Raw genomic sequence first — 27,538 nt, 5'->3', positions numbered from 1 at the left:
GGGAAGCAATCGGCGGGGTCTTTTGAAGGAGACCATGGTGCCTTACGAACACCTCCATGTGACAATTGCTAGCCCTATGGCAGAGGGGAGGAGATGGAGGTTCAGAATACTCACCTGAACGTAAGAACCTGGAGTTAACCCAGGACCTGCCTGCTTCCTGAGCTAGAAGCCTTTATGGTGTCTGCTCCTGCATCCCGCTGTGGGAGCCCCCTCCCCCCTTCCAGGACTCTATCCTTCTCCAAATCCCTCAGCCCCACCCCCAGCCTCTCAGGTCTCAGTGGCCCAGCCCCTTGCCAAGAACCCAGAAGTTTCCTCCTCTTGGGCTCTGTGCCCCCAGGCTCAGCTCTGTGAAGGGCTCCACCCCTTCTCTGCTCTCCCCAGCTGGGAGGCTAGTCCTTCAGCACATGTGTGCACACTCACACCCACAACCACACTCAGCACACACAAGTGACACGAGAGAGATCCTCGGTTGGGTCTTTACCCCAGGTGGACCCTGCCTCCTCTCAGCTGTTGCCATTGGAGAGCTGCTCCTTTGATCAGATTCCCATCATCTGCCAGTGCTCACAAGAAGGCATGGGGGCCAAAAGGCCTTGGATTCAGCTCCAGAAACTTCTTAGCTGGTTGATTGGGGAACAAGACTGGGAACAGAACTTGGACAATCTCTACATGTTACAACAGAAGAGGTAAGTTTTGGAGGGTACTGGGACCCAAGCACTGATTTCTGATGGAGACTGAATCCCTGACAGAGTACCCTAGAACTCAGTGCTCTTAAATATACTCCTCCACCCCCTTCCCCATCATTATGATACCCTAGCCAGACCTTACTTAGTGAAGATGTAGCATAGGGCCTCTAGAGAGAGTTTGTGTATGGGAGGAAAAGTCAGGGGCAGGGCGGGGCAGAGTGACAGCTGAACCTACAAAGTGCTGTGAAGGTGGACAGCGAAGGGACCGAAAGAAATCAGAGGAAAGAGCCAGGTCACTTGATTGTGGCTTGCTGGGGAAGGGGTTCGATCTGGAAGTGACATGGAAGAGGGCCGAGTTCAATTCTGCCATTTATTAAGTACTATATATGGGACACACTAAGTCCCATGAACATGGGAACAAGTCTGTGTCTGCTCTCCGTGGCCTTTGGGTCAGGGAAGCTGGTGTGTCTCTAGGTCAATCATTCAATGGCTAAATGGGATCCAGGAAGAACAGCTTGAGAACAGGAGGCAGGGATTAGCCTTCAGGTGAGTGTTTGTGGATTAGCCTTCTCCTCAAATAGGGATGGAGTAAGCAGAAAGCCACATCAGATGTGGGCCTCTCTGTGACTCTGAAGGGCCTTGGACTTGGTTCTGTGGGCTGCTATCTCTGTCTTGAACATCCCAATAATGGTGAAAAGAACTCTGCTCATCACCAACCTCCAGCCCACACCCTGTGGTAGGACCTTTCACCTGCCTACCTCTTCCAGGAGAGTGGGACTGGGGTGGTCTCTGAGAGAGCTGGCGTCTGTTCCTACCCTTTGCAGAAAGGCAGTGCAGCTAAGGAGCGGGAGTGGGAGACAGTGGCTTTCTACCGTGACCTTAGGACAGAGCTCTGGATTCCAGTCCTGGCCACTCCAGGCTGGTCAGGGACACATAGCTCACCAGGACTGAACGCCCAAGGGAGATAGGGGAGGGATTGACCCCTCATTGTGCAAGTCTCTCCTGGGAGCATGACATGCTTTAAAAACAAACTGCTGTTCCGACTGGAAAACTTTCCACCTTGGCGCCTGTGGCCATTGAAAGCGAAGAATGGGGACAGCGAGGACTTTTGGGGAATCAAGTCTATCTCCTCCGCTCTCTCCTATGGCCTTCAACCTGCTAGGTCCTGTGTTTGCCTTTGGAACCAATACTACAGTGTCTAACATAGCAAGCTCCAGCTTTATCTCGATCCAGACAGAGGCAGAAACAAAGATTAACCCCTAGAAGCCCTACAAGGTAATGGTCTCAACCCCTCCAAGCTCAGTGCTGTGTGAGGTGCTTGGGGCCTGACATCTAAGGGTAAAGTGCAGGAGAAATGCTCATCCCAAACTGCACTCCCCACAGGAGCATGTGTCTCAACAGCCCACAGAAGTGGCCAGGACTTGAGTAGGTTGTGAACTCTATAGATCTTGTGAGGTCGCCCAGCTTAGCCTGGTCCTCCTTTGCTATCAGGTCTCCAGACTCCCATTGGCTGCAGAGAGTAGGTTTATTAAAGAAGCTTAAGAGAATCATCCAGAAGCAACCCCTCCTCCCCAGGTTCCACCTCCCAGGTTCCTGATGCATTTACTCCTCTTAGATGAAGTGAGCTAGACCTAAGGACATCTCCATAGAGATAACTCGGCTACCGCTTCTAAACCCCAGGCCACCCTTCCTCTGGAACTGCCCCTTCTAGGAACCAAAGACAGCCAGAGGTTGTACATGGACCTGCCCGACTTGGGAGGAATTAGTATGGGGTCTGCCTTCTGAAACAAGCTCGTGCTCCAGTCTTTCCTGAGTTCCTTGAGTAAAGCAGACGACTCCACATAACAAAGCCAGTGGGTTACTCCACCCTTGGCAGAGTCCTGTCTGTCTTACAGAATGTCCCCTTCCCTTCTGTTCATGGCTTCCCTGTGGCTGTCCTCACCCGACGATGTATCCTCCCCCAGGATTTGGGAGGCCCCACTGCTTCGAGCAGCCAAGGAACATGACATGTGTACCCTTAAGAGGCTTCTACTAGACCCAAAGTGTGATTTTCAACAAAGAGGTAAGATCAGAGTTTAATGGATAGAAGTATGGATGGAAGGTTCTGTCCCCCAGCCCAGGACTTGAAGGTCTTTGCCAAATAGGGCCTCAGAGATGCTCCTGGAGCGAGGAGCCTCTTCTGTGAGCATCTGAAGTGAGTGCTTAGGATCTGGGTTGTGTCCTGTTGTAGGAGCCTTGGGGGAGACGGCGTTGCATGTAGCTGCCCTCTACGACAACCTGGAGGCCGCCATGGCGCTGATGGAGGTGGCACCCGATCTCGTCACAGAGCCTATCGTGTGTGAACCATTTGTAGGTGAGGGGACTGTACTGTTCGCTTTTCAAGGCAAAAACAGGGATGGGAGGGTGAGGCGTCATCTGCAACGGGACCTGTGATGCACGAGCTAGGGGAAAGAGATGGAAGGTCAGGAAGAACAGTTTGTTTTCTATGCGTTGGGACAAATGTTAAGAGTCTTGGTGTTGGCTTTTTAGCATCCTTGAATTCCATTAGCACGTTCACACTTTCGGGAGATCCTTTCACATCCTTGAGGGCATCTTTCTGTATCTCTTTCTGGCCTAGTGTCACAGGGTACTTAGTTATACTGCATACTAAGTTCTACCAAGTACTTAGTTATGCTAAGTGGCTCTGTGAGCTCTCACAAGGTGTGAGGGTGTGGGCTGGTCAGTCAGAAGGACTAAGAACCCTCAATCTCTGGCTACTTGGTGGAACCTATTACCATTGTTTCTGTGAGGAGCTGCCAGGGAGCTCTGCAGGGTTCTGGGGGTATTGTGTACCTAAGGAAGTGGGGAAATAACAGACCTGTGACTCATGGCTCTCTCTGGGCCAGGTCAGACTGCACTGCACATCGCTGTCATGAACCAGAACGTGAACCTGGTGCGCGCCCTGCTTGCCCGAGGGGCCAGTGTCTCTGCCAGAGCTACAGGCTTTGCCTTCCACCTCAGCCCCCACAACCTCATCTACTATGGTGAGAGCCAGGGCCTCGCTGGCAGGAAGGGGAGGTGAAGAGCTGCAGAGAGCTGGGCAGGGGCAAAGGCAGGCAAGGCAAGAGAGAGCTGTGCCAGAAGAGAGCTCTGTCTGTTGGGACACTGGGAGGGGCAGTCCCTCTAGGACTTAAGGCCAGAGGCCCCTCCTCCTCAGGACCTCCACACTGTCCCTTCCTCTGGCTCCTCTCAGCTGAGATAGGGGAAGGGGAGGAAGTCACCCAGGCAGAATGTCCTTCTTGTCCTGGGATCTGCCATCCCTGACCCAGCGGCCTCTGTGTTCCCAGGAGAGCACCCGCTGTCCTTTGCTGCCTGTGTGGGCAGTGAGGAGATCGTTCGGCTGCTCATTGAGCATGGAGCTGACATTCGGGCCCAGGACTCCCTGGGTAAGAGTGGGGATTAGGTGGGGTGTGGGATGCTGCAGGAGTGTATGGGGGAGAGCACCGCTGACTTCGGGAAAGAGTAGGACTTTGGGCCTGAGGCCACAGTCTGCCCCTCTCTTCCCCCAGGAAACACAGTGCTTCACATCCTCATCCTGCAGCCCAACAAAACCTTTGCCTGCCAGATGTACAACCTGCTGCTGTCTTATGATGGAGGGGACCACCTGCAGTCCTTGGAGCTGGTGCCCAACCACCAGGGCCTCACCCCCTTCAAGCTGGCCGGAGTGGAGGGCAACACTGTGGTGAGGAGTTGGAGGAAGCAGAGGCAAACACTCCTCCTTGACACCTTGGTGCCATTCCCAGCCCAGATTGGGAGTTGTCTCTTCTCTTGTCCCTTGTCCCTGTTTCTTTCTTTGCCCAATGTATCTCACTGAAGTGTTGGCAGCTTACGCAGTCTACAGCCTGTGCCGAAGCTGTCTGCAATGCCCAATGTAGAACCGTGGCCCTCTTTCTTGCTCCTCCCCTCTCTCCAGGCTCTAGAGAGAGTCATGAGGAGGGACAAACCTAGGTTCCTCTGCCCTCCAAGAGGTGGTCATTAGGACTACCACCTTCTCTCCCTGGTCCTCCTGGACTGGGGCGAGGCGTGTACCTGTGAGTCCTGACCATCCCACTTGCTGTAGATGTTCCAGCACCTGATGCAGAAGCGGAAGCACATCCAGTGGACGTATGGGCCTGTGACCTCCACCCTCTATGACCTCACAGAGATCGACTCTTGGAGAGAAGAGTTGTCCTTTCTGGAGCTCGTGGTCTCCTCCAAGAAGCGTGAGGTATTGAAGTCAACGAGGGTCAAGGGCATTCATCCAAGAGACTTGGTATTCGACACAGACCTTGTACCTATGCTAAGACCTTTGGGGTCAGACAATTTCTGTCTTGTAATAGGAAGACAAAAGAATGGTCTCTTGAGGTCTGTGGGGAGAAAGACTACCCAACACCCATCTACGGGACCACTCTCCTTTTTCCCTTTGCCTAGCCCTGCTCTTCTCCCTCCCTCTATCCAACCCTTCTTCCTTCCCTCTTCAGCATATTGCTGTGTCCCAGATACTACACAAGAAATTATGAATACATAAGTGAATAAAACACAGTCCACTTCCTAGTTTCTGGTCACTGTCCTTAATAATTTTAGTATAACTGTACCACAACAGGGATCCATTACTACATACAGGGTAAGCACAGTGAAGGGGGGGGGGATCACATTGGCTTAGATATAGCAAAAAAAAAGTTATTGAAGAACTAGTCCCACTGGATCTTTAGTAGGGAGTCACTGGGAAGATGAGAAAGAAAGAGAGCTTTACAGAAAGGAAACAAGAAATAGACCATTCATACAGTGCTGGCCTGTATAACAGGAGGGAGAGGAAATTTTGTTAAGAACTATAGGGAAAAAAAGAAAGAAAGTACTAGCTGAATGTGGTGGTGTTGGCCTGTAATCTCAGCCCTCAGGAGGCTGAAGCAAGAGGGTTGTAAGTTTGAGGCTAGACTTGGTTGCCTAGCCTCTCTCTCAAACATAAAAATTAAAAAATAAAAGAAGACAGAAAAATGAGAGGAAAAAAGAAAAAAGAAAAGAAGGAGGGAAGAAGGAAGAGAAAGAAAGAAAGGAAAGAGGGAAGGGAAGGGAGGAAGGAAGGAAGGAAAAAGGGTCAGAAAATGCTTCTGGATTTCAGAATTGTCCAAGCTACTAGTGAAATAATAGTTTTTGCTGCTTATCTACATGACAGCTTCCTAAGAAAGCTTACAGATCCAGGAAGCATGGAGAATTGTTAATCCTGGTGACAAGAGAAGCTGACCAGCTAGTTTGTGTGTGCCTCTTTAGAGATAATCTGGAAACAGATGAGCTTTGGACAGATTTTCTTAGGTGTTAAGCACCCTTCTTCTGCAGATTTTGTGAGCAAATTTCCTTGGTCATTGCCCTCAGGTAATCCTCAATATTCTTGTGTGAGTTCCACATATCTGGTGTCAGCTATTTTTCTCTTCCATACCACTGCCTGCCTGGCCCCCTCTTGCTTTCCCTTGCTATCTCCATCCTTAGTTTCAGCAGAGTAGCCAGACTTCTATTTTAAGGCAAAATGAGTCTCTTTGGCTGGGACTACCTCAGCTTCCTGTCCGGAACTATCAAGAGTGTCTAGAAATTGCTTATTGAGCTTCATTAGGAAAGCTATTTATTTCTGCTAATAGTTAATCTCTTCAGCTTTGCTTTACATCTGTCTTTTTTCTAATTTCTAGATGCCTCATCCCATCTATCATCCTCTTTCATATATACCTTAACCTCTAGCTGTGTCTACTTATGCCAGAGCCCCGGCCCACCTGCTCAGCTCATTGCTGTATTATATTACTTGCTGTGCTGATTTTCTCTCACCTAACAGTCATTTTAGAGCAATATGGACTATGTTTCCACTTGGATTTCCCAATGGCTTTCCATCAAATTCAGAAAAAAAAAAAAAAGAATTCAACTCCCTACATTGGCATCTATGGTACACAATGATCTGGCTTTCATTTCCCATTGTAACTTATATCCTCCATGCCCAATAATTTCTCTCATATTCCCAACCACACCTGAACTACAAATGGGCAGTGACCTCTGATACCTTCCTAGTCTGCTGACTGCATGATATCATGGACTGGTCTTTCCTAACTCTGTACTACTTCATCTGTTACGACCTTCATGATGGATGTACCCTGTGTTGTGTTCTGAAATAGCTTCTCTGTGATACTAACACAGAGGCTAGCATAGATGTCTGACTAGATGTCTGTCCAAGAAAGGAGTGACTAACTGAATAGACACACTGAGGAACACCAATACTCCTTAATATGTCCATCGCCCCACTGCAGGCTCGCCAAATCCTAGAGCAGACCCCAGTGAAGGAGCTGGTGAGCCTCAAGTGGAAGAAATATGGGCGGCCCTACTTCTGTGCGCTGGGCGCCTTGTACATCCTCTACATGATCTGCTTCACGGCGTGCTGCGTCTACCGCCCCCTCAAGTTCCGGGATGGCAACCGCACAAGTTCTCGCGATAACACCATCCTGGAACAGAAGCTCCTACAGGTGATTCTTCTCCAAAGGGACAAAGGGAGATTATAATAGTAGTATGGGGTGGTTGTGCTGGAGACTCGACCTACCCTATCCAGAAAAGGTCTCCCTGACTCCAGAAGTTGTGGGGCCCAGAGGTGGAGTCGAATGAGTAAGAGAATATGTGTTCAGATAGCTGTGGATTTTCTCACAAAAAAAATTTTTTTTGAAAAAGAGTTCTTGCTATTTATAACACTCTACCTATGTGAATTTCTTATAATTTCCAAAGAAGACCAGTTCTGTGTAGTAGGATGTTCAAAAGCTTGTTCTAAAGAGAAAAACAGTGTTCTGTGTCCATCTCTGTCTGGTCTGTTAGGGAAAGACAGACAACACTCTGGGCTGCCTTTTCCTGTGTGTGTACTGTCGGTAAAAGTGCATACCCAATAATGGCTCAGCTGTGTGAGCACTTGTTGAAGCTTGTGCAATAAGGTGCCAGAGTGGGTGGTAGGTGGGAGTAAATCATCTCAGAGCTCTTCTTGCTGCTGTGAATCTGCCATTCTATGGTGTCCTTTAGATAACTGGAGTGAGAAAGAAGGCCAGTGAGAGGTGTGTAGTAGATGTAAAACTCTGCTGCTAGGAACAGCAAACCCTTTGATTGTCATAGAATCTACACTCTAATGAGTACTTTTGAACACACACACACACAAATATGTATTCAACCAGTATAGGGATGGTTGTGAGCTTAGTTTATGGACTTGTAAAAATTTTGTTTTGGTGGATTAAAAGTAGTCCACCAACATGAGGCAGGCATAATGGGAAGAAAGAAAAACACGAGGAAAAATTTTGCAAGCAAGGAGGAGTGAGTGAAGATTTTTTTTCCGTATGTGGAATATAGGAATAACTCATAATAGGCTAGGAAAAGGGACCGTTTGGGCAGAAAGAAAAGATTAACTTCCTGCAGTCAAGAAGCAAATACCCTGAGGTATATTAGACTGGAGATAGTATGAAATACAGAGAAACAGCAGAGCAAAGAACCCCAAGCTAAGTAATAACATTCTCTCCCCACCATATTTCTCCCTGTTTCCTCAGAAGCATTATTTCCAACCCTTCCTCTCAGAGTTAAGTGGTCTTTTTAATATGTTTAGAGTATAGATACTGTTCTATCCTAACAGTTGGGAGAGACAGTTAATTACCACTATCTCCTGTGTATTATCTCTTTGTTTTGGTGGCATAAAGAATTATATGCAAGCATGTTCCTTTAGTCCAGATAATCTAAAGGTCCCTTCTACATGCCTTAGGATGGGGATAAGTATAATTATATCTAAGTATCTCCATCCATTCTTTTTTTCCTTCCTATTCTTTCTTCTTCCTTGGCATTTCTTCTGGTTTGGGTTTTTTGCTTAGGTCAAAATTACATTGACCCAAAGAGAAGACTATTGACTTTTAAGTGACCTGTTCATGGTGGATAACAATGAGTAAGAGAGTTAAGAATGCAGAAGTAAAGGGCTTAGCTAGCAGAGAACACCAAGGAAAAGTTCTTATTCTTTGGCATTAATCCCTGAATTTGGCCCCAAGTTCATGGCATGTATGTGTTCCTTAGAAGTCAGTCAGTTTGGATTGGAATGAGGGTTCCCAAACTTATCACTGTGATTTGCACCATTTTGCTTTCCCACAGTACCAAGTTTGTAGATAAATGTTTGTTATTTGAAAGTCTTAGAAATATAAAAGTGAACAAATATGATACATTGATGAATGCATTTGTCCACCAGTTAGTTTGTGGAGTCTTTTCTTGAATGAATGAATACTCTAATAGCTAATTATATAAATAAGTCTAGAAGTCTAGGACTCTTGGTCACTCTAAGATTTCTTAGGTGGATATTTTATGAACTGCAGAAATCACAAGGCTCCAGGACCATGAAGATCCCTTCTAGCTTAACTTCTTGGATTTTATGAGAGCAGCCTAGCTGTAGCATACCAGAACATTTGAAATTGAGGAAAACAAACATCTATATTTATTTGAGGCAATGTAAACTACACAAAAGCTAACATATGGAAGCATTCAGTTAGTTAATCTTTATCTAGTTCTGGGAATGACTTAATGACTCTAAGATGCTTCTTTGTTCAGACATAAAAGATATGCTTCTTCCAAGTTTTCCCAAGAAACCTATTAATTGGAATTGATTTCCTCTCCCCTTCAATTTCTGCTTGCTCTAGTTGAGATCAGCCTGTACTCTACCTTTAGTTCTATTCCCAGGTGACTGGGAAGTTCAAAGTCTGGGAGTCAGGAGGCTTAGATTTTAATCCTGATTTTGAAATTAAATGGTTGTTTGACCTCAAGCAAATCCTCCCCAAACAAATCCTGCTAGATCTGTGTTTTTAACAATGATAGCAGGTTAGAAATCTGGAAAGCTGGTAAAGACAAGGGAAAAAAAGAAAAAAATGAGGAAGAGAGGGAGAAAAAGAAGAAGAAAGGGAAAGAGGGAGGAAGGAAAGAGAGAGAGAGAGGGAGAGAGAGAGAGAGAGAGAGAGAGAGAGAGAGAGAGAGAGAGAGAGAGAGAGAGAGAGAAAGAAACAGCCCCTATGCTGAAACTTTAATAAATCAGAATATCTGAAGTAGAAGTCTTGGTGTTTTTAAGGTGTTCTTTCTAGTATATTCAGCTAGAGCTGAGAACTAGCGATTCTGTCTTTGAGATTTATTCAACTCTGGTTATCAAATCTAACTTCCATTACTCAGGTCACTTAGACTCCTGTACACTGTTCAGTTATAAGGGCATTGATTTTTACCCTTCAGTACAAACTCCTATGTCTCTTAGGAAATAATCCTTCAAGCTCTCTTTCATGACTTCCTCCCCTAGAACTGTTGCACTAATTCATTCATTAAACAAATACTGCTGAACAATTTTCCCAGTGTTAGAAATTGAACAGCCATGGCTTATGCAAAATACAATATAGTGTTCTGCCTATTACAGACATCTGATTTATATTGATCAAATGAGCATATGCATAGACATCTCATTAAAAACAGCTTATCGTTAACATTGTTTTTTTTCCATGGTAAGAAAAGAAGAGCAGGGTTCTGAGAGAGGGTATTATTGAGGCCTGGTTCCCCAGGAGGCCAGAGAAGCCTTTTGAACAATCCAGGTCTCTGAATTGAAATCGTGGTGAACTGTAGATCAAAAGAGGGTTATAGGCAGAGACTTACACAAAGGTTCAGAGCTAGGAAAATCATCCTCAAAGTCTAGGAAATCAAAGGAGAGATACTAGAACGTGGGAAACTGGGCTGGTTACTACCAGGTGAGGTTTTCCAGACATACTCTTACTGAATCATATACAGGGCACAGAAGACCATATAAAATATTTTACTCTTTATCCCTACAGTAATGGGAAGCTCAGAAGCACTTTGAACAGGGGAAAGACTCGATCAGATTTAAAAAGAAGAAGAAGAAGACTATATTTCATCATGGATATTAGTTTTCAAAGAACTTGCTGATTAGGAAATAGGAATTAATATATAATTTCTCCTGAACTTAGATTATTTCTTGATATATGGTGCATTTTAAGCTATTTACAGATTATTAACAGCCAGGTGCTGGTGGGTCACGCCTGTAATCCTAGCTACTCAGGAGGCTGAGATCTGAGGATTGAGGTTCAAAGCCAGCCCGGGCAGGAGAGACCGTGAGACTCCTATCTCCAATAAACCACCAGAAAACCGGAAGTGGTGCTGTAGCTCAAGTGGTAGAGCACTAGCCTTGAGCTGACGAGCTGAGGGACAGCGCCCAGGCCCAGAGTTCAAGCCCCATGACCGACCAAAAAAAAAAATGTAAAAATTATTAACAAGAGATAAGCAAAGAATATATAAAAAAGACTTTGCTTTCAGGATGCAGAACTGATTTGAGTGGATCAGGGAAGCTATTGTAATTCAACAAGCAAGAGATAATGGACCACTGGCACAGGGATGTCATAGGTAAAAGGAGGGAAGGAGCCAGCCTCAGGAAACTTATCAAAGCAAACATCAGCACTCCTGTGTAATGGACTGGATGTGGAGGGTGAAGGCCAGGATAGTGGTAGGATGGCAAGGAGTTTCCTATTGACTATAAATCCCCTTCTGCCTGCCACAGTGGGGTGGATCTGTCTGCACATCATGATTCCTTATCAATTCTGAACTACTCAACTGATCTTCAGCTCTACGCTAGTGTGTTATGGGGCCCTGATCAACTCTCTATAGAACAAGCACAGCAAATAAAAGCAAAGGGAGCCCACTGGGCCCTCCCCTTATGTCTTGTTCATTTGCCTTGATCAGCACTTTTGAGAACTTGTGAAACTGACCATTCTGGCAGTAAGGCTGAGGTAGGACGACCCAAGATGCTGCGTGTTGTGATTTTTGTCAACCATACTTTGGATGGCAAAACATTGTATCACTTCATCTTTGTAGATAGGTTAGTATATAAAATCGTCCCCATTGAAACAATGGTATATCTGAGATCAAGGAGACTAAGCACTTTTTAACAAAGACATTTGGCTAGAAGGATAGTTCTAGAAGGTTAGGGTACAAGTATCCTTCATCTTAGAAGCTTGACCTGTAAGTATCAACATAGACCATTTCACCCTTCAAAGTGAATCTTCATCTTTTCTCTTTGGGGATCCATTGCATTAGAAAGTTATATCTCCAAGGTATGAGCTAGTCAGGCCCCACTTTTATGTAGCCATATCTAATTTAATCTGTTAGGGCCCTGAGATAAATGGGAATGAGAGCAGATATAGAATGCTTCCCATTCCAGCTAATGAGCTACTGTTAATCCTCCAGTTTTGTTAATCAACAGTATTTTTTTTATGTTATGGGAAATTGTAACTAGGCCCAGGTCCAGTTGCTTGCCATTTGAAATCTAATACTCAAGAGAGGTGAGTTGGTAGAAAGGAAGTCAGTTTGTCATTACTTGTCATTTATGTTTCCTCCTCCTCCTCCTCCTCCTCTACCTGCTCCTCCTCTTCCTCCTCCTATTACTCCTCCTCTTCCTCCTCCTTCTCCTTGTTCTGTAGATGCACAAAGAGGTTACAATTCCATAAATAAGGTTATGAGTATAGTGTTTCTTTGTCAATGTCATCTTTTCTTTATTTCTCCCCCATTTCCCCATCCTGTTCCTACCCTCAAGTTATATAGTTCATCTTTGAAATAATGACTACATTTGCTTACCTGTCTCCTCCTTCCAGTTCTGTGCTTCCCCCCCGCATTGCCCATCCCCCAAAATATATTTCAGTTTTATTCAGGGGCCAGTATCCAGAGAAGATAAGGGTCTCATCTATCATCTTCCAAGTTCCATCTTGGGAAACACAGGTACATGAAGTACATGAGGTACATAAGGCACTGAGGAGGAACACTGTGTCCTGGATGGCGTCTTCATAATTCAGAGCATGTGGTTCCTTCTTTGATATTAGGCTAGAACATCATCAAGGATTTTGACCTCCTGGGGCTAGCTCTTGTCATTATTTAAAAAGATACATTTCTGCAAGGTAAACCTTGTGGAAATTCTCACATGTTGGGGCAGTTGATACATGGAGCTGAAGAATAAACAGGATGTTACATATTATAATCTGAAGATCAGAAGATTTTCTGGTTCTGCAAATTTAAAGAAAGGTTATTTGGCAGTTAACCATTTAATCATTTAGCTGTGACTTCTCCTTAAAATTCAGAAAGTCAGGCAAAAGGATGGGACATCATCTCGTTAAAAGAATAGAGAAGAGGAAACAAGGTGAATGCAGTCATTCAATGCATATACTATGAAAGAAGAGAAAATGAAGGGAGGGGTTGGGTTCACAGGGAGGGGGAACAATAATGAAAGGGATGATATGGATCAAGATGCATTGTACTCATAAACTGATTTGTTTAATGATAACGTCTTTATACAACTTCTTAAAGATAATAAAAATATAATTTATAAAAACATAGAGGTAACTTGAATACTTGGGAGGATGGGGGAAGATTGTGAGTTACAGGCCAGACCGGACTATGTAAAACAAACAAATAAAATACAGAAAGGAAAATTAAAAAGGAGGAGCTATAACTTTTCAAATGACAATTCACAAAGGAGTTGACACTGTTAATGATTTTTCTAAAGACAGTGAAAATTTCCTGACAGTCTTTTTCTGAGAAAATGTAGACTGGGATGTAACATAAACCTGAGATAGTATTAAAATTTAAATCATAAAAGCTTTATATATTTGAATCTACTCAAATAGCCATAATAATTTTTAGCATTTTTAATGTTTGCATTAGTGATACAGAAGGAGATTTCATTGTTGTGTTTGCACACATGTTTATAATATATTCCAATCAGTCTCATGTTATCTATCACTCTCCTTTCCTTCCTTTTCCTCTTTCCCCTTTCCCAAAACAATTTCAACTGGTTTTCTTGTTCTATTTTCATAGTTGCAAACAATCTGTTTCAGCCAGGCTTATTCTCTTTTAACAAGTATTTAAAAATTATTCACCCTCTATTTTTCTTTTTCCCTTTCCCTTTTCATCTCTTCCCATGTAGTCTCTTAGGTAGATTACTGTTCTGTGTTTATCCACATACATTGTTATGTATATGTTATGTATATGCATGTTCCTATCTATGAATATGTATGTCTTTTCAGTCTGCCCTCCACATAGAGTGAAAATATAGTGAAAATACATGATATTTGATTGTTTGAGCTTCTCTTGTCTTGCTCAGTATGATCTACAATTGCATCTACTTTCCTCCAAATAACATGATTTTGTTTTTCTTGGGTCTTTATGACCTAGGTGTTCTCACCTTGGGATACATATCAGAAACATCCACAGAGCTTTTGTTTTTATTAGAAAAACAGACAGCAAATTGGCCCAATTTGTTGGGCAAAGACTTGTCAGTTAACTCTGATGGACAGGAACATTTAGGAACCCTTTCCCAGTTTGGAGACTTGGAATAACTCTTCATCAAGAGCCAGCAGGGCCCTTTCTGTTAGCTTCATTCCTTTTCCAGTCTGTGCGCTGGGAGGAAAAAAAAAGAAGGTCTATAGTGAAGTTGACAACTGAACCTTGTGCTCTCCCACTTCCTATCAGAGGCAGCCCACACTGCCCTGTTCCCTGTGTGGCACACACTGGCTCTTTCAACCCATGAATGCCCGAGGCTCTGCTATGCCCTGCTCTGGGCATTTCCTTTGAAACAAAGGCCTCAGTCAGCTGGTGAATGAGAGCAATTTCATTAAGACAATTTCCAGTGAGGGATAAATGGCTAACCTGTGTTGGGGATTTGGTGATCAACAATTGCTAAAATTCTAAGCCACATTGTGATATAAAAATGTTTCAGTCATTTAGTTTTAGAGGTGTGTCTGGGGGTGAGTATTTCTTAGGGCATCATCAGTCAGCCATGCTTAAGTGGCCTTGACCTTGGAATCTGGAGCTATGAGAAAAGACTCATTACTTAACATCTTTTTCCTCATTTTGTCTCCAGATGAGTTTCCCTGTCTCCATTTTTTGAGTCCTTCTTTACCTCACTTCCGAAACTTTGGGGTAAACTGAAGTCAAACCTACCATCTCCCTCTTCTATCCTTCCTTCCTTCTTTTCTTTCTTACTAATTGAGTACCATTACCACATTCTACATTATGGATAAAAAGTTGGAGTGAGATGTCTCTTGTCTCAGGAAGACTCCTGGTCAGACATGGAGTTTCCATCTTGGGTGAGGGCTAGAAACACAGAGTGGTACCAGGGGCCCCCAAGAGGAAAACTTGAGCTGGGACGAGAGGAACAAAGACAGTAGAGGAATGTTGGCCTGGCCTAAGTCTTGACACCTAGGGAAAGGTGAGCTAGGCGAAGATGGTGGCAGAGATATTCTAAAGAAAAGGGGGGTACATTCTATTTAAGGACCTGACTCAACAGCCAAGGACCCCAATACCTTAGTATGACTATAGCCACAAGACCCTGGTCAGAGCAGGGAGGAGGGTTTTGTACATCACATTTGTCATCTGGGTTTTATTCTTATCTCCCCATGAGAACTTCTAAGTAAGTGAATACATGCTAGTGATTTAAAAATCAAATGACAGAACTGACGAAGGACAACCATGTCCCGAACTGCCCTTGCTCCTCACCCATGCTCATTGCCTGGGAAGAGCTAGGTTTTGTTTATTTCTTCTTGGGTCTTTACTCTAGTTATCACCCCCATGCAGACAGAATAACATGTTCCTATCTTCATTTGTTAATCAAATTTAGACATTATCTAGTGAACTTCTACTATTGTAAGGATTTAGAAAACACCGTTCAGTGCCATCTTGCCGGCATTTTTAATCCCCAAAGCACTGAGCAGCAGGAAAAGCATTTAAACAGAAAAACAGCCTAGCAATGTTTGCATTTTAGAAAGATCAGTTCAGAAGCTTAGAGGGGAAGTAGAAAAGGGGAAAGTAGGTGCTACATAAACCATGTGTTAGCCTCCATGTATTTGCTTTAAGGCATAAGTTTTGTGAATTGAAGGAGAAAAGGGAATTTGGATACTAGACACAAAGGACTTCAGAATCAGCACCCGTGATAATTAACTTTGCTGACTATAACCTTGATCGATACCCAAACCTTACTATAAGGACCATAAATCTAGAGAGCTGTGTATTAGCCTTTCAATTTAGACAGAAAATCTTGAATACAATCCCCAAAAGGAAAATAAAAAACTGTAAAATCTTAAAGGGAAAATGTCATTATTGGGTTTAAGATTTATTTCTAAAAGTGCCAGGTGGTTAATCAAAGTTTATCACATTAAGAGACATAAAAATAAAAATCGATCACTGAACAAAGCCCCTTTTCATTGTTAAAGCACTAGTTTTCCTAACTATGCAAAGAGTATCTAGTTTAACCAGTCTAACTAAAATTTAGTCTAACTAAAGTTCCTCTGAAATCAATAGCCAATTGGTTTCTTTTAAAAATCCTCAATATTATTATGTTTATGGAAACTTTTATACACATTTTGTTTTTGCTTTTAAAAAAGAACAGTTTATCTTGACAAGTGTTTACTTCACATTAGTATGATTCACTATTTTGTCTTTCTGAAAATAATATTTTAGCATACATGAGGAAGACAGAAATCCTATTTCAATTAAAATAAAAACTAATTTATTTTAATTTTACCTTAAAACAATGTTATCAAAATAATAAATGTTTTGTGTTTGTCCAAAAATAATCAAGCAAAATTGCTATCAAAGTCTAGAATGTACATTACAGTAAAATGCTATGCTTTATTTATATTTCTCAAAAATGTATGCATTCACTTGTGTGAATTTATTATTTGTTGTTTCATATGAGATAGAAAATAAATAATAGAAGCAAAAAGCATAACTAAGTCTAGCAGAAATATGCAAATATCAATGGAAAATGGAAGTTTTATTCTTTCTCACCACATGAAAATCCACTTTAAATGGTGTCCAAATTTTATATTAGAGTGTACTCTGGGGAAGAGTGGACAATAAACTTGGTAAAGTATCTATTTTACAGAGGAGTCCTTTCTCAGATTTTTTTCCCCAATCTTCTGTTTTAAAATAATTTAGCATGGAAGCACAGCGGATTTGGATCTTCGCTTACAATCTAGGAATATAAATGTGGACATCATACCATAGACTATACTGCCCTTCCCAATCTTTTGATATAGCATAAATATTTTTATAAATAAAAGTTACTCTAATTTTTTAAAAGAACGGTTTAAAATTAAAGAACAAAGCAAAACACTATATCAGGGACAAACCAACCCCTGGGGACAGCCCAGGGCAGTAAGATCCTAGAAAGAGCACAGACCAAAGCTCACAGCTTCTGGATTTGTTAACTTACCTGTTATTTGTACAACTTCCACGTGCAGGAATCTGCTGAGTAAGCAGAAAGGAGCTGGTACAGAGAAAGCATCTGCAGCTGGAGAGTTTGGGAGCCCACCTTGTCCCCCAACTTCTCTGTTACTTGAGATTTCACTCTTTTCTATTTTCTTTTTCTCCCACAACAAGTGTCATCCCCTCTCAGGCCTCTAAGGGTGCTCTCATCTTCACAGTGCTCCTGATCATCCTCTGCACCATTTCCCCAACATAGGCAACCAAGATATAAAGTTTGAAGAAGAAATATAGGCATTTTTTACAGGAACAGATAGGACATAGATACAGAAGGGCATGCACTTCACCCCACATCCCCACTCCACCCTTGTAGAAGGACAATTCCTTCTACATCTCTGCTTAGGATAGGTAGGGTCACTTTTCTGAGAACTGAAATCCATAGATCATCTACAGACTAGTTGCTACTCTATTCATTATTGCCAGTCATAACAAAACTACAAGGAATGTGTGAATGGCTTTTTGTAAAGTCCACCCAAATATATCATCTAATATGAGTTTTGCAATAAGTCTAGGAGGTAAGCATTAGAGTCTTCATTTTACAGATGACAATTCCAAACCAGATTTATGGTCCTTATAGTAAGGTTCAGGTATTGATCCAGGTTATATTCATATTTTTTGTGACTGGTTCAAATCTCATTGGAGCTGGCAGGTTCTTGTCGTGTAGTGGAAGCTGAATTCTGAGATCAGCTCACAGTGTCTTCTATCCAGTGTGAGATCCAATGAGTTAGGAAAAGCTGGACTTTCTCCCCTGGATGAAACAATTCCAAGGTCCTATAATCTGTTGTTCACTTGGCATTTTGTTTTGTTTTGTCTTATTGACAAAGTCTTGTCTCAAGCTGGCCCAAAAGTTACTCTGTAGCCCTGGCTATCTTGAACTTGTGATTATCCTACCCCAGGCTCCCAAATCCTGGGACCACGTCTGTGAACCATCACACGGGGCATTGATTTTGTTGTTAGTGCTTTCAAATTTGACCTCACCTGATCAGTTCACACATCATAAATTAGTATCCACAACACATACAAGATGTGTTATTGCTAAGATAGTCACTATAATTGTTAGTATATAACCTTGGATATGTTGGCTCATATCCTGGTCACAGGTAGCCACAGCAAGGACCATAGTGAAATGATGGTGATGAGAGGAATCTTCTTCAACTTGGATAGACCTTAGCGGCTATACATAATTGTCCCAAAGGGTTTGACTCTCACCAGAAAGCACTTCTTGTCTTGAACTTCCCTCCACAGGAGGCCTATGTGACTTACCAGGATAATATCCGGCTGGTGGGGGAGCTGGTGACCGTCACTGGGGCTGTGATTATCCTGCTCTTAGAGGTGAGTTGCAGGGAAGGGGAGCTCCAGGTTAAGTCCATTCATCTGAAATCCCTAGAGCAAACCTGAGACTGATGAGGTTTTTGTTTTACTGCCCTCCTTCCAGATCCCAGACATTTTCAGAGTTGGTGCCTCTCGGTATTTTGGACAGACAGTCCTTGGGGGTCCATTTCATGTCATTATGTGAGTGTCTTCCATGCCCTGCCTTCACTTACTAGAGTTATTCCAGGTGTCCAGTTCATTATCTGACATCTAGATGACAGGTGACCCTCAGTCTAAGGATTTCTCTTCAAGTGGGTTTTTATCTACATATGTATGTTTTTGATGTTAGGTTTAGTCCTAACATCAGAGCTTAACATCTAGTGCCACTCAAGTGACCACCAATTTAGAGGGGACCTAAAATATTTCCAGTGCACATCTCACTCTCTGCTTCCTGCTCCCTCCACAGAATTACTTATGCCTCCCTGGTGCTGGTGACCATGGTGATGAGGCTCACTAATGTGAATGGGGAAGTGGTACCCATCTCCTTGGCCCTGGTGCTGGGCTGGTGCAGTGTTATGTACTTCACTAGAGGATTTCAGATGCTGGGTCCCTTCACCATCATGATCCAGAAGGTCAGTGCTCTGGTTCTTTCTGGCTCAGCCACAGGACTTTGGCAGATGAAGATGGGGACAGGTATGAAGAGAAACTTCTGCTCTGAGTCAAGTGGGTGGAATCATAGAGACTTCCTGATCTGTCAGTAGTAGTGGCTCAGAGACAATGGAGAAAGAATCTCCCCAGCCTCCTTTCTTTTCTGTCTCTGGTAGATGATATTTGGAGACTTAATGCGTTTCTGCTGGCTGATGGCTATGGTCATTCTAGGATTTGCCTCAGGTAAGAAGGATTTCTTTTTCTTGGTCATTTGATGTGGAACTTCAGAAAGAACATTTGCCTTTACTCCTGATCGCAGTTCTCATCTATACTACATTTCATCATCCTGTTGTCTCTAGATGAAAAATGAGTCTAAAATCACACCTTCATCTATAGGTTCAAGACTCTGGTTGGCCTAGAAGATAAACCCATGGGTTCTGGGCCAGGAACATTTATGTTGACTAACTTTTCTGCAAGACCTTAAAAAAAAAACAGCTGGAAAAAGTTCTTTGGAGAGAGAAGGGGACATTAGCAGGAAACAATGGAAAGTCTTTTCTTTAAAAAAACAAACACAAAAACCACCCTACCCCCACTTCCACACATGAAGCTGGGCACCAGTGGTTCATGCTTGTAATTCTAGCTACTCAGGAGGCTGAGATCTGAGAATTGAGGTTCAAAACTAGCCTGGACAAAAATGTCTATGAGACTCTTATACCAATTAACCAGCAAATAGCCAGAAGTAGAGCTGTGGCTCAAGTGCCTTTTGCAAAAATGCTAAGGGAGAGTATCCTGAGTTCAGTCCTCAGAACACACAGCAACAACAAAAACCATAAGGCCAAACAGAAACAATGCAATGTGTAACTCTCTTGTACAAGTATTCACAAAATGTACTCTCATTTTATATGTGGTCATTTAAAGTTGGGGCAAAAGTGAAGATATTTTATTTTATTTATTTATTTATTTTTTTTTGGTCGGTCGTGGGGCTTGAACTCTGGGCCTGGGTGCTGTCTCTCAGCTCTTCAGCTCAAGGCGAGCGCACTACCACTTGAGCTACAGCGCCACTTCCAAAAGTGAAGATATTTTAAAAGGGGGTATAGACGAACAGGTTGGAAAGACTGAAGCATGGCAGAGCAAACCAAAGGAAGAGCTGGGAGGAAGGGCTGAGAGAATGGGGACACATAGGAACTCACACAGTAGAGCATACCAGACGCCAGGGAAAGAACAGCACCAGAAGAATAAAACAGGGAGAAAGAGCGGAGGAAATCATGAATGAAGAGAAGGAAGGTCTGACATCTGGGAAAAGAAAGGCCCAAGTCTGAAAAAGACATAGAGCTTTAACCCAATTAGAGATGAGTTTTGAAGATACCCCTAACTCTAAAATACCAAGCCTCTTCAGAGAACTCTACCACTATCTCCAGAAGTTTCTCAGTTCAGGAGTGTTTCCTTTATAACCATAGATTTTTTTAAGTACAAGAAGACATAAAGTATAAAGGTAAGGCTGGCAGGCTGTCTAGTGGAGTGGACTATTCTATTCTTCTCAGCTCTTGTGTATCTCTTCTCTCTTCTCCCTACTCCATCTACATATTAAAAAATAGGTCAACTGCTGAGTTCTGGTGGCTCATACCTGTAATCCTAACTAATCGGGAGGCTGAGATCCAAGGATTGCAGTTCAAAGCCAGTCTGGGCAGGAAAGCTGTGAGATTCATCTCACCAATTAACCATCAGAAAACCAGAAGTGAAGCTATAGTTCAAGGTAGTAGAGCACTAGCCTTGAGCAAAGGAGCTCAGGGACAGTGCCAAGGCCTGAGTTCAAGCCTTATGATAGAAAGAAAGAAAGAACGAACGAACGAAAGAAAGAAAGAAAGAAAGAAAGAAAGAAAGAAAGAAAGAAAGAAAGAAAGAAAGAAAGAGATTCTTTTTTTTTTTTTTGGATCCGGTCGTGGGGCCTGAACTCTGGGTCTGGGCACTGTCCCTCAGCTCTTCAGCTCAAGGCTAGCGCTCTACCACTTGAGCCATAGCACCACTTCCGGCTTCTTTATTTTCTGCTTATGTGGTGCTGAGGAATTGAACCCAGGGCCTCATGCATGCAAGGCAAGCACTCTACCACTGAGCCATCTTCCCAGCCCCAAGAAAAAGATTCAAAGCCAGCCTGGACCAACAAATCCTAGAAACTCTTATCTTTAGTTTACCAGCAAAATGCCAGAAATGGACCTGTGTGGCTCAAGTGGTAGATTGTCAGCCTTGAGTGAAAAGGCTAATTGAGTTCTAGATGCCCTGAGTTCTAGTCTCGGTACTGGCACCCTTCTTCCCTCACATCGCCCCAAAATAGTGTAATAGTAAGAGAACATTTTCCGTAGATTCCCCTAAATGACCCTTATTGGCCACTGAGCTTGTGTTTTGGTTTTGTTTTTTTTTCTAAAATAAGGAAGCAATTCTTAGTCCTGGATCCTGTTTCTGCTCTTGGATTCTGCTGGTTGATGTTTCAGGACTCTGTATACCCAGAAGCTGACTTAATGGGTTCATATTATAAGATCTAGGATACTCAACTACCACCACCCAGTAGGCTCCACACTGAACAGGAGTAACTTTGCCATGATGGGTCACGTTCACCTAGGGAATCTCAGAGCGATGAGTGCTTATCGTAAGGCCATCAAGATTAAAAAAAAAAAAAAGTGGCTCTTCTTTTAGCCATATCACGTGCTCTGTTGTTTAAAATTGCTGAAGATTCCATGCATTCTTTTAACCGCTTATCTTTCAAATATTTAGTTTTCTACAAGGTAAGAACCTGTTAGGTAACTTATTAGGCACATACACAAATAATGCTTTTTGGTAAATGCTTGAGAACTATCATTATACAGCAGAATAAATGTGGGTAGTCATAAGATACCTTAGAGATAGCCAGCTGTACAAGTAACTATATTTATATGTGTGTGATTGTATTATGATTGTATTTATATGTGTGTGATTGTATGTGTAAGCATATATATACACATATACACAGGTATAGGTATATATGTATATACACATAGATATGTATGTGTGTGTGTGTGTGTGTATATATATATATATATATATATATATATATATATATATATGCATGCATGCATCAGAAGTAGAGCTAATTCTAACCAGGCCTATGCTTACTGTGATAATCCAATTTATTTCCATATATCTTCTTTCTGGGTGGAGCAGCGTTCTATATCATTTTCCAGACAGAAGACCCAGCCAATCTGGGGGAATTCTCTAACTACCCCACAGCACTGTTCAGCACCTTTGAGCTGTTCCTCACCATTGTCGATGCCCCTGCCAACTACAGTGTGGATCTGCCCTTCATGTACAGCATCACGTATGCTGCCTTCGCCATCATCGCCACCCTGCTCATGCTCAACCTGTTCATCGCCATGATGGGTGACACTCACTGGCGAGTGGCCCAGGAGAGGGATGAGCTCTGGAGAGCTCAGGTGAGATTATTAGGGTTAACCTTGCTATGTGGCCAACAATGGAGAGAAAAATCAAAGTGGGCTATGGAAGTCATAGAACAAGCCTGTGGTACTGTCCCCCTCTGTGAGGTGTATATAAACCTGATGTGCATGGAAATGGCATACAGTGGAAGATACAAGTTACAAGTGGGTCTTTTCATTCATGTTTCCATAGTTTTTTTTAGAGATGGCTATACGCTGAGATGCGTTTAGGAGCTGGGACACAAACACTAGTCAGAAATACACCATTAACAAACTACTTCACAGTAAGCTGCAAAGTTACAGAAGTGCCACAGAGAAGTAAGGCGTATTAAAAAAGGACACAACTCTCTGGACATCACCTTTATAAAAAAATAATGAGAACTTTTTTTAAAGTAAAAAAAAAAAAGATGCAACTAAGGAATCTAACTTTGAGTTTGAGAGGAGGCTGAGGGCTGGGGAGAGCTGGCAGGTATGATGGTAGAGATGAGGTCTGCTTACTTCTCGTTTATCTGGGAGAATCCACAGACTAACCAGGATGTTATGCAGCCCAGCCTGCTCTAACCAAGGAATTGAAAATGGTGAAGGAGTGACCTTCTGGATCAAACAAAATGGGAGGCTGACAGTGGCATTAACAAACCCATGAATGTCCATCTTGAGGAAAAAGAATAGCAATCCCAGAGGAAAACACAGAATGACTGGAAGTCCTCAATTGGAATGAATCCGATGCAGCTAAGAATCTGAGAGACACAGGAATCAGTGACAGAGAGACTAGAAGGACATGACCCACCAATTTTAAAATGTCTAGCTCTTTCCACTACTAAGGACTCCTGACCTCTTCAGTGCACACCCTGTTCTTGTGCTAACAGACTATGATCCTTTTGAAACTAGAATGGTCTTTGATGATGGGGAGCTGGAAGATACAAAGAGAGGTCATGCCTTCCCTTACTTCGGGCATAACACTACTATCAATAACATTTAAAAATAGAGTCAAGTCTTCAAGCAAATACTTGGGTCTTTCTAAGCTTATGATCAACTAGCACATGACTGAGCCTTAGCTGAGCTCCTTAGACGTAAATGTAGTACCACAAGTTCATGTTACTGACTTAAGAACCGCATTCCAGTTTAGTAAGATCATTTTATATTGCCTTTGTCACTGGGTCTACCATGCATCCCTCCCAGTCTTGTGTCACAGCTATGTTTGATAAGTTTAATTTCTATGTTAATGATGGCTGGGCAAAGGACAGAACAAGAAGCATGCTACTAGAAACTTCCCTGCCAAGTAGGCAGCTATTTATTAATCAATCCTTTTTCATCTTAAGATATGGATGCTTAATTTTCTGTGAACTCCTTGAACTGGAAACAGCATCATTTCATCCCTGAGATCATACAGATTCTATTTAATCATTTTATTCAAATCAAAATCATTGGTCTGTGCCTTTCTTAGGAAAAAGAAAATGAAATTAGTTCAGAATGATTCATAGTCCATGAGTTGGAATGCTCACACAGAGTCAATGTTTTATTCAAACCATAAAAGGTTCTGTCCTCTGTGTGTGTGTGTGTGTGTGTGTGTGTGTGTGTGTGTGTGTGATATAAAAGAAAAAAGGTTAGTATCCTCCTGACACAGGCTGGGAGTGGATAAATGGTGGTCTCCAGGGTCTTCATTGCACAGATTTCTGCTCTATTTTGGTGAGCTCAGTGTCTCTCTGTACCTCATGTTTCTTTCTGAGACCCTAGGAGACTCTTGTATCCTTCCAGGTTGTGGCCACCACAGTGATGCTGGAGAGGAAGATGCCTCGCTTCCTCTGGCCTCGATCAGGGATCTGTGGGTGTGACTATGGCCTGGGGGACCGCTGGTTCTTAAGGTGAGTGCCAGTGTGTATGTGTGACCTGAGGAGTTGTGTGCATCGCAGGAGCAAGAGCCACCAGGGAAGCTGGGCACCAGTGGCTCACGCCTGTAATCCTAACTACTCAGAAGGCTGAGCTCTGAGGATCACGGTTCAAAGCCAGCCCGGATAAGAAAGTCTGTGAGACTCATCCCAATAAACCACTAGAAAACCGGAAGTTTCACTGTGGCTCAAGTGGTAGAGTGCTCACCTTGAGCTGAAGAGCTGAGGGATAATACCCAGGCCCAGAGTTCAAGCCCCACAACCGACCAAAAAAAAAAAAAAAGCCACCAGGTGATATTAGGAGACTGTGTGAGTCTGTCTAGTAGAAAGAGATGGAGCTGAAACCCAGGGGTTAAAGAGAGTCTCGGTGCAATGGTGGCTATGTGTTGTGATCTTGCTCAGATGCGCATGTGTTACCCAGTGCGTTTTAGTGTTTTCTACTCATTTCCATTTTACTCTGGTCTTGAGTCTAACTTCCTTCTTGATATTCTACCCTTAACTCCTGACCTGGCTCTCTCTCTCTCTCTCCTCAAAGGCGTTTCCTGAATTGCATCTTCTTGAACTTGTGACTCCTTAGGTGACTATTTTCCCTTTCAGATTCCCATTAATCAGTGCCACACACACACATCCTCCAACTCTCCCAAACCAATTGCTCACCACCTTTCCTTGGCTTCCTAGCTGAGCCTCTCCTCCACCTCTTTTTCCTCCCTTGATCAATCCTAGTCCTCTCCTCTGTTCTTAAAATCCTGTTTCCTCCTTGCTCACCTCCTGCTTCTCCCAAAGGCCTGTCTCCCACAGCTCAACAGAATGCCTTCTGCTTTCTCCTCAATAGAGTCGAGAGCCACCATGACCAGAATCCTTTTCGGGTGCTTCGTTATGTGGAAGCCTTCAAATGCCCAGACAAAGAAGATGGACAGGAGCAGCTGTCTGAGAAACGGCCCTCTATAGCTGAGAGTGAGACTCTAGCTAGGTCCTCTCTGATCTTCCAAACACCGTCCCTGTCCAGAACTACATCCCAAAGCAGCAGTAGCCATCGGGGTTGGGAGATCCTTCGTCGAAACACCCTGGGACACTTGAATATTGGACTGGACCTTGGTGAGGGGGATGGAGAAGAGATCTATCATTTCTAATGAGGAGTCTGGGTAAGGGTAGAAAGGGAGATGTTTGCATATACAGGCATCCAACTCCCATGCTCATTAATGAATCCTGGGAGGGTGTATGCAGAATAGTTTCTAAAGGATGCCATCTAACCCTTCACACCAGAATTTCTGGGGAGGTCAATGGCCATCCATTGTTGCACACATTATATGGATTCCTGGAGATCTCACATGTTGGGAGAGAAGTGGTAGCTGGCAACTGAACACACAGGGTAGGGAGACTAGATTAATATCAGGATCATCTGTTCTGCTCCATGTAGGCACCAGAAAGTAGTATTCTATAAAGACTGTTTAGTTCCATTGGGTTACATGTGGGGAAAGCCAGTGGGACGTAGACATTGTGGTCCTATCCTCTTTTTTTCCCTTCTGTAAGACTCGCTCTGCCTAGCAACCAAACCCCAGTTGGAAAATTGCAAGAAGAAAAGCTCTTTCTCCTCGCTTTCTTTAAAATTTCTCTTATTGTGGCAAAATGCACATAATCTAAAATTTGCCATTTTAAGCAATTTTAGATGTATAATTTAGTGACAAAAAGTACATTCAGACTGCTGTATAACCATCACCACAGATATTTTTCATCATCAAACACTGAAACTTATACCCACTAAACAATAGCTCTCCATCATTCCCTCTCTTCAGCTCATGATTACCAATACTTTCTGTCTATGAATTGGTCTCCTCTGGGTACCACATAAAAGTGGAATCATGTTCTATTATCTGCTTTATTTCACTTAACAGAATGGTCTCAAAGTTTCATCGATATGGTAGCAGGTATCAGAATTTTATATCTTTTCTTAGGCCAAATAGTATTTCATTGTACACACACACACACACACACACACACACACACACACACACACACACACACACACACACACTACAGTTTATCCACTCATTAGTCAGTGGATGTTTGTGTTTTCCCCACTTCTTGGTGATTGTAAATAATGTATGTTATTAGGAAAATTGAATGTAAAAATGTCTGTTGAAGTCCCTGCTTCTAATTCTTTAAGTGTACATATTTAAAAATAGAATTTTGGGATCATAAGGCCATCTATGTTTAACTTGGGGGGGAGCTAACATACTGTTTTCCACAGTATGCCTCACAATTTTACATTATCTCCTGATGGGTGTAAAATGGTATCTTACTAAAACTTTGTTATGGCTTTCCCAAAAGACTAAAGATATTACAAATCTTTTCATACACTTCTTTGTGAAGCATTTATATATCGTTGAAAAACAATGTCTATTTAAGTTCTTTGCCTCATTTTGAATTTGGTTGTTTTATTGTTGTGGTTGTTGGTGAGTTACTTTATCCTTGCTTTTTGAGACTCAGAGTCTGAAGTTTGCATTGTATGTGCATCCTGATATGTTTTTATGGGTAAGTGGTAAATCATGCTATCCTTGTCTGAGTGGGCTTTTTCTTCTATAGGTCTTCTCTAACCTTCAAGTTATCTACAGATAATCATCCTTCTACATCCTTCTACAGTCAAAGGCTCCTGTATTGTCTCCTGAAACCACCATTCTTGTTCCCATCTCGACTTACCCCTAGTCTGAATTGAAAAATGAATAGCAATCATGAGGGACTTGTGATAGGTACAAGGGGAAAATGTGGAACCAAATATCCAGGGCTTCCATTACAGAAACCCATGCATAGTCTCTTATCCTCAGCCCTCATATCCTCAACTCTATGTTATTGCATTCCTTTTATGACCGCCAACAACAACAAAAACACAACTACTTTAATGAAGATGGTTGTTTGATAAACCAAAGAAGGATTTAGGCAACCTTCAACAGATTCATTGAGCTACACAAACGTAGAGCCCAACAGTGAGAGACCACATGAACTCATATGCACAGCCACGCACATGCACTGTCATACACGGTACACACAGGAGGCATGGATTATGAGTGCTGAGTCATCATGAGTCATCGTGATTCTTTTTTCATCTCTCCCACACTTCCACACCCAGGTAAAGCTAAACTCAAATTTGTGTTCCCGATCCCATTCTCTCTCCGGCTTGTGCCCAGAACTGTCTCCTCTGAGC

General features: G+C 42.9%; 1 protein-coding gene across 2 annotated transcripts; it reads left to right on the top strand.

The window, feature by feature from the left end:
* The first annotated feature begins 362 nt into the window (after positions 1 to 362).
* On the top strand, positions 363 to 27,217 carry LOC122105876 (transient receptor potential cation channel subfamily V member 5). Of its 2 annotated transcripts, XM_042677134.1 has the most exons (15): positions 363 to 683; positions 2,648 to 2,745; positions 2,914 to 3,036; positions 3,569 to 3,706; positions 4,010 to 4,108; positions 4,232 to 4,404; positions 4,783 to 4,929; positions 6,986 to 7,198; positions 18,279 to 18,365; positions 18,469 to 18,545; positions 18,811 to 18,976; positions 19,169 to 19,235; positions 22,185 to 22,453; positions 24,209 to 24,315; positions 25,172 to 27,217. In XM_042677134.1, exons 1-15 carry the CDS (start codon positions 574 to 576, stop codon positions 25,467 to 25,469), a joined length of 2,172 nt encoding a protein of 723 aa, XP_042533068.1. In that variant the 5' UTR covers positions 363 to 573; the 3' UTR covers positions 25,470 to 27,217. The 2 variants fall into 2 exon arrangements, with proteins under 2 accessions (XP_042533068.1, XP_042533069.1); XM_042677135.1 differs by lacking the exons at positions 363 to 683; positions 2,648 to 2,745 and having other exon boundaries at positions 3,023 to 3,036; positions 3,574 to 3,706.
* The last annotated feature ends 321 nt before the right edge of the window (positions 27,218 to 27,538 follow it).

This window comes from Dipodomys spectabilis, unplaced genomic scaffold (assembly GCF_019054845.1).
Source record: "Dipodomys spectabilis isolate Male_0828 unplaced genomic scaffold, ASM1905484v1 ptg000034l, whole genome shotgun sequence".
NCBI lineage: Eukaryota > Metazoa > Chordata > Mammalia > Rodentia > Heteromyidae > Dipodomys > Dipodomys spectabilis.
This window is presented reverse-complemented; position numbering and strand designations above follow the sequence as displayed.